Below are 10,253 nucleotides of genomic sequence, written 5' to 3'. Positions count from 1 at the left end.
CCGGCTATTGCAGTTAATAATACAACAGCTTCTTGCCATTTTTTGTGTTTCTTTTTATCGCTGTATAACTGATTTCAATTGAAAGCCTGCGTGCGCTAGTACCTCTTGCCACGAGTTCCCAGAATTATTTGCGATTTTACCCCTGAGTGACGTCACATTTTCAATCTCTATATTACCATATTGTTTGTGTATAACTTCTTTTTAAGTTTTGTGGATATTATACATGGTTATGCTGAGGATATGTCGGCCAATTCCCACTGGAAATGCCTTTTGGTTAAACTGTCAGCAAGGAATTTGCATTTGCACTGTAAAATCTTTATATAACTTTAATGCACTTAAAAAACAGCTGCTTGTTGAAGTGAAAATACATTGATGGGCTTTTTATGCACTAATAAAGTTGTGGAGTTGTAAAGTATTTTGTCTAGTGTCAAATATATCGTCAGTTATATCGTTATCGCAAATTTTCAAATGTATATCATGATGAATATTTTCAGTCATATCGCCCTGCTCTAATCCAGAGGATCTTAGTGGATCCTTTGGTGGGCTGATTCTGGGCCTCAGGCTGTTTGACATCCATAGTATAGAGATTCAGTTGGATAACATTTTCATGTAATTTTATAAGTAATAAAATGTCCTTTTTATCTCAGATGTGAAACCCTCAAACATCCTGGTAAACTCACGCGGGGAGATCAAGCTGTGTGACTTTGGTGTGAGCGGGCAGCTCATAGACTCAATGGCCAATTCCTTTGTTGGAACAAGATCCTACATGTCGGTATGTTTGGGTCTGTTTATGAAACCTGTGTACAAGTTTGTTTCGCATCAATGTTCATGTAATGTGAGAATCTTTTTAACTCATTTTAGGTCGGTAACTTGAATAATAGGATTCTTTTGTGCTAATTTTGATGAAGAGATTTATCCACTGATACATATTTAACTTGAGATTAATGCTTCAGCTGTTTGAACAGTGTTCAACAGTTCCATATTACTATAATAAAGAACTGATGATTGTTTTGTGTGTTGTTTATGTTTGATGTCTAGCCTGAGAGATTGCAAGGGACTCATTACTCTGTGCAGTCTGATGTGTGGAGTATGGGCTTGTCCCTTGTAGAGCTGTCAGTTGGACGCTTTCCCATCCCCCCTCCAGATGCTAAGGAGCTGGAGGCCATATTTGGACGACCGATCTTGGATGATACACAGGGACAGACCCACAGCACATCCCCTAGACCCAGACCTCCGGGTAGACCTGTTAGTGGTAAGCTACACAATCATCTGTGTGTGTTTCAGGTGGCTGGCTGAAAGTGCAGTAGGCAAACCTTGCATGCAGACTGCTCCAAGTTTCCACATGAGAAATCACGTAACTTGCTGATATCAGTGAATTAGACACTCTGATTTATGAACCTGTCTGCTCCGTGATTGCTCGATGCCCCAAAGGAATGTTTGCCATGTTTTTAATTGAAGGTTTTTTTCTGATTGAGTTCTCACTTGTTTTGTTAAACTGACTTCCCCAGGCCACGGTCCGGTAATGGCTATCTTTGAACTACTAGACTACATTGTCAATGAGGTAAGATTATAAGAAGTTATCCAAAGCAGCATTTATTGTCAACCACGTAAAATCACGAATGAGTCACTTTCTGCTGTTTATACTACAACATTTTCTTTTAACTTTCAGCCACCGCCTAAACTACCCCATGGAGTATTCACCCCTGATTTTCAGGATTTTGTGACCAAGTGGTAGGACATTTTAAAACTCAACATATTGCTCACCTTTCCTCACTTACACATGTTAAGCGTCAAGTAGCATGACAAGTAATAGTGACATAACATTGGATTGCATGTTTACTAACTTGATGGATGATCTTGATCTTCTTTGTGTCCAGTCTCATCAAAAATCCAGCAGACAGGGCTGACTTAAAAATGTTAATGGTAAGTGTCAGTTTGACTTTAAGTTCCCTATTTTTTTTAAACAGGTTATCACAAAGTGAAATATGTGACAGGCCTAAATCACTATGTCATTTTTATAGTAAAAAACTTCTCAACTAAACCGGCAGTGCTGTTTAACTTGATAGCAACTATATATTTAGTCAGCGTGTTGTTAATATTTGTGCTTTTTCAGAACCACACGTTTATCAAGCGGTCTGAAGCAGAGGAGGTGGATTTCGCTGGGTGGCTTTGTAAAACAATGGGACTGAACCAACCCAGCACTCCCACACGCACTGCAGATTGAGCTACGTATATTCACTCAGACATTATGTAAAAACATGAAGACACTGCTGCCTAAAACTGTACATTCAGATATACTGTATACACCTTGTGTGACACATCCTCCCTCAGGTGGATCCGTAAAAGCTTCGTCTTCAAATCAGCTCTATGATATTTTATCACATAATTCATATCCCAGGATAGATACTTAAACAACACACACAAATGATTGTTGGAAGTGTTGACAGCATAGAGTATTAGAGATTTATTCGGTTCAGGATTTTGACTCATTAAGCCACATATCTGGGCCACTGCTGCACTATCATTATTTTTTATTTATTTTTTTTGCCCCCAGTAGCTTTTTGACATACAGCAGATCGTACATATACTGTATAGAATTGTAAAAGACTTGCTTGAAAAGGTTCATAAAACAGAACAAAAGAAATAACCAATATTTGTAATTTCATCCCCAGCCCCCCTAAATCCAATGCCGTTTTCCAGCTTTCTTGTCTGAAATTTTCTGAAGTGCTCTGAGGCTTACGCTGTTTTCACACATGCACTGGAAAATGTTGAAAGAATCCAGTGTGGATACTCATCCAGTTACTCTGTATGGCCCCCCTTGCATGCGGCTCCACTGGGTAATGTCCAATTAAGGGCTGCAGTGCATGTTTGAAAACAGCATTACAGTACAAGTATGTCAATTCCAGTTATTACAATCATGGCTAGGCTTTGTGTGTCTACAGAAAAATATACTTATGAGTTTCTTTATATGTCTGTTATGCAAATACACTGAGAAATGTAAGGATTAGCTTATTTTACTGAACAGGTTGCGCGCATCTGAGATGTTTCTGAAGTTTCTTGCTTTTCTTAACATGGCAGATTTCTACAAATTTTGAGATGTCTTGAGGTGAAGCACAATGTTTCATGCTTTACAGCATGACCCTCATGTCAAAGCCAAAAATAATAAAAAAGTGTTTTTACAAACGTTAAAAATAGTCTGTTCTCTGTTGCCTCTCCGTTATAGGGTTATGTTTTGTTTTTAAAGTTAAACATCTCTGCATTTTCCTTCTGCAGGTTTCGTATGTTTAGTAAAAGACTTCCTTTGCAAATCCTGGACATTCAGCCCTGGGCAGATTCTGCTTTTAAGAAGGCTGCTTTTATCCCTTGAATGAACTCCATCATGGCTCAATGGGCATTGTCAGCTTAAACAAATTATCATTTTTTTTGTATACCCTCTAATGTAAACAACAGGATGTGGATTGGCCATGTGCATCCTGCGTTAGGGCATTTTGACTTTGTGTCCTGTCACCACCAGTTTAAAAACATAGTTTGGGGTAAATTCTTCAGAAACTTGATAAATCACAATGCTTTGGAGATGAATAAATGGTATGCACTGTGACTTCCAAGCATGATGGCTTCATTTACTGAAATATCACATCTGTCTTACACTTGTTTTACCAGAAGGGGGAAGCATATTGGGTGCATAGAACTGAGGACCTCCTGAACAAATACTAAAAAATAAAGTATAAGATATAGTAGTCTTCATATCTAAATATATCTGGGCTGAGAGATGCATTGTGAGGGCACTTCTGCTACCAAGTTAACGTTTGCATAATTGAATAAAGCTTAAGCTTGATATTGACCTGAGCCACTACCAGGTGAAGAAGAAAAAAAAATCCCCCTTTCCTTCCCTCTTATTTTGCACGGACAATGAAAACCTATCTAGTGTTGATTAAGCGCCTTCTCTTAAATGGGTGTCAACTTGCAGGATTAAAATGTAAGACACTGAGGTGTGAGAACGATACAGTGTTGCAGTATGCGGGGTGGCTAAGTGTTGACGGGAGGGGGACTAATGCAGCATAAAAACAGCAAAGTCTGCAGTCATTAATATGCAAATATGCAAATGAGAGGGTAATTAAGATTGGGCGTTTGTCAGTGGCTCTTTGATTGCTAATGAATTCCAATCTGCAAGAAAGGGGGAGGGGATGATGAGCTAAAAATTAGGAAAAAGAACAGGATGACATTGTGCTCCTCTCTCTTTCTTACAAAAATAAGGAAACGAGTGCAGCATGAAGGCTTTTACCAAACATTGCAGGTTTTTTTTAGCTTGCGTCAGATACTAAAAAGGCCGTTGCAGTTGAAAACATGAAAGATACCTCTCACTAGAAATGCTGGCGCTAAAAATCTGTTTCAGCACGAGCAAACATCTCAGAAAAATGGGGAGGGGAGCGTGTGCCAACGACAATTAACCATTCACGCCGTCGGTGAGCAGTCAGCATGGCAGGCTTGAGCCACCGCAGGAAGGTAGAATGATTTCTGCTCATTAAGAGTGATGGGGCTGACCCCTGTTGAGAGATGCTCAGGTATCTTGGTGGGGGATGTGCACTGCCAGCATGGTGTGTGTCACAAACAGTGTTATTTTGGCAAATGGGGACCTGCAGTTCACACACAAGCACACACACACACACACTGCTGTTATTGCTGTTTCAGTGGTCCCCTGACACTTGTACGTCTTCCTCTCTGTGGCATGTGAAATGAGAGGACGTATACGTGAAATAAAAACAAATTAGAAGAGAATAATAGTGTAAGACAGCTGCTCAAAAGGTGTAATTCTTCATCAAAATACTACCACTTTATATATTTCAGTTGGCTACAGCTATGATGCTGTGTCACACAAAAAAATCCCACTAAAAATCTGGATGAATCTTCTGTCAGTGAATCTAATCAGCAGTGTGATGTTCGGTTTTTGTTTTTGTTTGTGTGTGTGTGTGTCTTACTAAATACTTTCCCAAATTCTTGAAACAGGATTACAAGTACAAGAGCTCAAACTAATCTATTTGAAATGGTGTGTTAGCAGCTGATCAGAGTTTTGCTCTGTTTGCTGCATGAAAGACTGTGTTTGTGTGTGTGTTAGGAGAGGGGGGGCTGTATTTTTTACAGGAAACAGGAAACCAGAAGTCATAACAGGATGCCCCAGGTTTTGATACTGTACCTGATGCGTGGGTGGCTGCATGGGGGTAACCCATTTACAAAGCCTTTAGAGCCTGTGACTAGAAGAAGAAGAAAGGGCCCAGGAAAGAGTAGGTGGTAAGGAGGGTATACGCTTTGGGGTTAGGAAAATGGAGTTCCACTCTAAATATAGCCCTTTTTTTCTTTCTTGCACCATACCGTACAACTTTAACGTCGCATTTCCTCAATTCCCTTTGTCCTACTTCTAAAAAGGCAACAGACCAAAGAACGTTTGATGTTTGGCACAGAGCAGCGATACGATCACTTCCATGCGAATACGTGCACCAACTTTCCCCAGGTGTATTGTAGGAGCTTTGCACTGAATCTGTGACATAAAACTGGTTTTGTCACAATGAGGTTGATGTGCTCACACTGACTGAGCGCTCACGCTGCAAAAAAAGCTAGAACTGGGTTTATGCCCTTTCTGCATTTACCCATCTAAGTGCATGTGTCTTTAACAAAGCAGTTCTGAGCGTGGATGGTCATTTCCTTTGGGCAAGTAAACAATTTCGTTGTAATTTTTGGGGGATTTTTTGCAACACTGAAAAGAAATATTAGGTCTACTGAAAACCTCATGTTGCCTTGACTGTGTATTTAAAAGACAGCAACATAACCAGTCCCATGGATAATCACATACAGGTGTGTGCTTGAGTTGCATGCGTGCAGGGCATGGTGTGAGTGTGTGTGTGTGTGTGTGTGTGTGTGTGTGTGTGTGTGTGTGTGTGTGTGAGAGAGAGAGAGACCACAAAGTCGATGGATGAGTTTTCTCGTAAAGGCCAGCACAGATGTTTCTTGGGTTTTTTTTTTTTTATTTCCCCCTCAAACCGGTTGAGGTTTTCTCTAGAAAGTCGCAAAACAAGTTGTGTTTACATACCCACCAAGGTACAACTGATGAAAAACACCAGCCAGGCTATTTTAGTGAGTTAGACACTGGCCCATGCTATCAACTTGTAATTTCTGTTTGACAAAAGGAAGTAGCCATGCCATTCCTTTTCCCCTGCAACTTCTGAACTCGACATGCAGGAACATTTTAGTTAGTTTGTTTTTTATATATCACTGAAAATTAAGAAAAACTATCGTACCTTAAAAAAATTTCAATATTCTCATAGGTATCATAAGGTAATCTGTATACACATTACTGTACATATGCACGTGCTTTTTCTCACTTCCTGCGCTATAACACCTTTACCCAAACTGACGTTGACAATGCTATTTTATATTTAATATTTTCACACATATGTGATAAGTGCAATTAATTAATGGCAAGGTCACCCCGCAGTTTAGCGTCTTAGGCCACGAATTCAAACAGCATGGCCAATTAAGACAAACAGACATGTTTACCTTTAGAGAGGATGGACTCCCTCAACTGTTTGACACTTGGGATCATTTTTCGTAGCTCGGGCGCTATTTGAGAACAAAATTAAAATGCAGGGAAGCCCATAGGCAAAATGAGACAGCCCCTGAAGTCGATATTGAAACATATTTGGACGGCCCACATGCCAATCAAAATTTCCTCGCATCCTATTGGTCCTCCCTCCGATATTATCGTTCCATCTTCTGCTCGTCTAGTCTGTTAGGCTTTCCGCTGTCCCCATCCGCCAGTACACATAGACCCCCTCCAAATTGGTCCTCAGATCCTTTTCTGTTTCGTTCGCAGCTACGAAAAGGTGACATTTTGCGGTGTGTACAACCAACGCTGCATCAGTACACAACAACGCTACTGAAGCGTGCTTGGCTCGATTTTTTTTCCTTTTTAGCTGAAATCGGACACCGCTGATGTTATAGCGTCAGTGTCCTCCCGCAGGCTGCGCTGCGGAGTGATATTCCATTGGAACCGACAATGTGGAGGGTGTTAAAATGTCTACTTGGAAAATGAAATGGTTACAGTTTCTTTAACACTGAAGAAACCGAGTAACACAAGAGTTATGGTTCGTGGGACACACGTGTGTTCAGCTTCGTGACAAAAAAGACAGCGAGTCGAGGCGACAGAGGAGCGCTTCATATTCTCTTTCCTCATCTTCATCAAGCCACAGTCCGGACTACGGGGAAAGGATCCTATCCCTAACTTTGTTTTTTTTTTCCTCCTCTTTTTGTACTCCAGCCGCTAATTTCTCTGTGTTGGATGTCACATTGTTAAATTCAGGTAAATGCGTGCTAATATACATTCATAACAAGCAAATGCATTTCAAACAGAAGTGGTTCCTCACGTTGTTAGCGGAGTAATAACCAAGTTTTTAGCGCATCGTTGAAGTTGTGCTGTGAGTGCCACAGCCGGGAAAAGCGGGGTCCTTGTTTTTTTCGGCCCGAGCGAACTTGCACTGTTATTAGTAAGTGCCAGGGGCTTGTGTGGGCTGAAAAAGACTTCTTTGTTCACTTCAAAGAGCTATAACGTTAACGCACATTAGCATATGACCAGACTGAGTGAGCTCCTCCGGGATTTTGTTGTCTGTACTGGTAGTGTGAGGTGTTTATGGACGCGAACATTCGCCTTGAAGCGTTAACGCAGACAGGCGGTGTTGGCTGCTTTTCTCTACTTGTGGGAAATGCTAAACATTTCCAGCGCTTAGTGAAATGAATTTTATACATTTATTTTAAGTTTTATTAATTTATCCAGGGGCACGTTTATAAACCACAAAATTACGTATGTAAAAATACCCCAGTAAAAAAAAAAAGTATTACTTGGGTATTATTCATCCCCCCTTCAGCCTCTCAACCGTTAACCACAGCAAAGAAGCAGCGATAAGGTCGCCAAACGCTTTAGTTTCTCTTCCCCACTTATTTTTTAACCCCCCGATATTATTTTATAGCGTTTTTACATTACTTATTGTTTTATTTAAGTTTCTACCATTCATCTGAAACTTTATGAAAGAGGGTGGGGGGCGAGTCTTTGTGTGCATCAGTGTCTCATTCTGCTGCTCGACGTCAGGGCAGGCAACAGGTTTTTAAGTCCTTTTAAACGGCCCGCAGGATTTTTAACCGAGCGATGAGCCGCCGATGGCTCTCTTGTGAAGCCAGGTTTCACCACTTGCATTGCTATTTCTGCCGTAAAACATTTTTTCTTGACACCTAAATGGGCAGGCCAAAGGTGGGGGTGCTCAAGACAAGCGTATGCAACTTCCATTTGTTAGGAGGGGCTGAGCACTTATCCCCCATTTTGACCTCAGCTCACTGAGAGAAAATGCTAGATTATATACTGTCAACGCATTGTTCCTGAACCAACAGTTTCTCCCTACTGGTAAGTCATAATGCTGTTGTGTCAGTATTTATCCGGCCTTTCACCATTGTTAGATTTAGTGTGCGCATCTTGTCTTGACTTCGGGGTAAAGTAGGTTTTATTGGCTTTATTGTTAATATCTATTGTTGACAAAGTACTAGGGTAACTCGCAGTATTTCCAAGTCTGCTGTAATGGATATGACAGTGGTATTCAAATTACTGATATTTTAATGGGTTGGGCAGTGCAGTTGTAGTTGCCATGCATAACTAAACTTAACTGGCTTTCCCCCTTTCTGGTGTATAGTGTTTAGAATAAAAGCCAATCTTCAGTCGTGGCATTGAAATGTTTTTGTTGGGTTTTTTTGAAAAAAGATCAATCATAATGAAAAATATATTACAAATTATATTAAAGGCCGGCAAGTGTACATCCCACCCTAGCCTTATTGTTGTTGTTGTTGTTTTTTGTTGTTAATTTTAGTATTTACTTATCCTGTTGCTGTCTTCACTCAGTGCACTATGAAAATAACCAAAACATACAGGTTTATTGTTAAATAAAAGAAACGAAAAACATTTTGAGGCACACCAAGGAGGTCTTGGCATCTCTCTGAAGGAAAATCATCAGTACTGTGATTAAAATAAAGATATGTATTTTTAATTTTAATAACTTAAAAAAAATTTAGGTTTATTTTTTATAATCCAGGGGAAGGAAAAACAACAGAAAAATGCACTTTCTGTTAAGTAAGGTGGTATCAACTCTTACTTTAGATGAACACCATTGGCGATTATGTGCCTAGTCACCCCCCACGGCCCATTTTAAACCAGGAAAAACCCTGACATGTAACACTCCCAGTAGATTGTAGACAAAAGTCCTCCCAGTGGTCGTCATTTGAAAATTCCTGAAGTTTATTCAGTATTACACTGTGCAGATATTTCAGTGTTCTGTTTGCAGTATGTACTTTTCACATAACCTGTTATTAGTGTTGGCAAATAAGGACCCAAAATTCTACTGTTGCTGGGTCTAATAAATTAATTACCTGCTCTTTTAATTTTACAAAATATCTTCAGGTTGCTTTTAGGTACAAATGGGTACGTTGGTACAAAATATTTTAAAGTGGCAAGTTTTAAAACTTGAAAATGTCTTTATGTCAGAGTCATATTGCCGCCAATCGTTTTTAAAGATTGCTAAAGGCTGGTTATTTGTGTTTGTTGTAGCCATACTTTACTTTTGCTTACCGCTAATGATCTCTGAGTCGACTCTGAATTTAATCGACATCTCTGACGCAAAATCAAGATGTGATTTCCTCCAGGTGGCATTTCTTCTTCTTCTATTTTTCTTTCTTCTTTTTGTTTGTGACTTTGTCCACAGTGCGTAGAAATGATTCTTCTCATGGTGTTTTCCCCACTCAGACTGCATTTGCTTTGATATAGGCTGGTACTGTTTAGGACTCCAAAATAGTGTGTTACCACTTTGTAAATTTTAGTGAAAACAAAACTTAAAACATGTTGGGTTTTGAGGTGGGAGGGAGGAGTTTGAGTTTAGTGCCTGACTGACAACAAGTGCAGTGTGGCCTGTGGCCAACCATGGTCACTCATGTTAGATGTGGCCTACCAAGTTAAGATTCTCATAACTTGGTCAGTATCTCGCCTGCTTTATGGCATTTGAATGGTAAAAATATAGAGCAGAGGAATTTGCAGCTTATGTATATCTACCGCTGCACTATGCTGTTTAATTGACTTCCCTCAGTGCTTTTACGATGCCTGCATTACTACAGTGTGAGAAACACACACACACACACACACACACACACACACACACACACACACACACACA

The 10,253-nt window shown here is 40.0% G+C and overlaps 2 protein-coding genes across 5 annotated transcripts in view; both read left to right on the top strand.

Annotated features, from left to right (window-relative positions):
• Positions 1-3,192, top strand: part of map2k2b (mitogen-activated protein kinase kinase 2b) — a 7,762-nt gene extending 4,570 nt beyond the window's left edge. Inside the window, exons 6-11 of the mRNA XM_005920514.3 lie at positions 648-772; positions 1,039-1,252; positions 1,509-1,561; positions 1,670-1,731; positions 1,878-1,923; positions 2,114-3,192. Of these exons, the coding sequence (XP_005920576.1) occupies positions 648-772; positions 1,039-1,252; positions 1,509-1,561; positions 1,670-1,731; positions 1,878-1,923; positions 2,114-2,224 (611 nt within the window). The 3' untranslated portion in view covers positions 2,225-3,192. The remainder of the gene's footprint in view (positions 1-647; positions 773-1,038; positions 1,253-1,508; positions 1,562-1,669; positions 1,732-1,877; positions 1,924-2,113) is intronic.
• A 2,830-nt stretch (positions 3,193-6,022) lies between these two features.
• tcf3a (transcription factor 3a) overlaps positions 6,023-10,253 on the top strand; it is a 26,064-nt gene continuing 21,833 nt past the window's right edge. Inside the window, exon 1 of one of the 4 annotated variants that reach the window (XM_042220016.1) lies at positions 6,023-7,351. The gene's annotated coding sequence lies outside the window, so the exon portion shown is untranslated. The other 3 variants (XM_014333067.2, XM_014333069.2, XM_014333068.2) reach the window with 3 other exon arrangements.

This window comes from Haplochromis burtoni, unplaced genomic scaffold, assembly GCF_018398535.1.
Source record: "Haplochromis burtoni strain Fernald_Lab_line unplaced genomic scaffold, NCSU_Asbu1 Contig_41, whole genome shotgun sequence".
Lineage (NCBI taxonomy): Eukaryota > Metazoa > Chordata > Actinopteri > Cichliformes > Cichlidae > Haplochromis > Haplochromis burtoni.
Note: the sequence above shows the minus strand (reverse complement) of the source record. Positions and strands in the feature narration are given on the sequence as shown.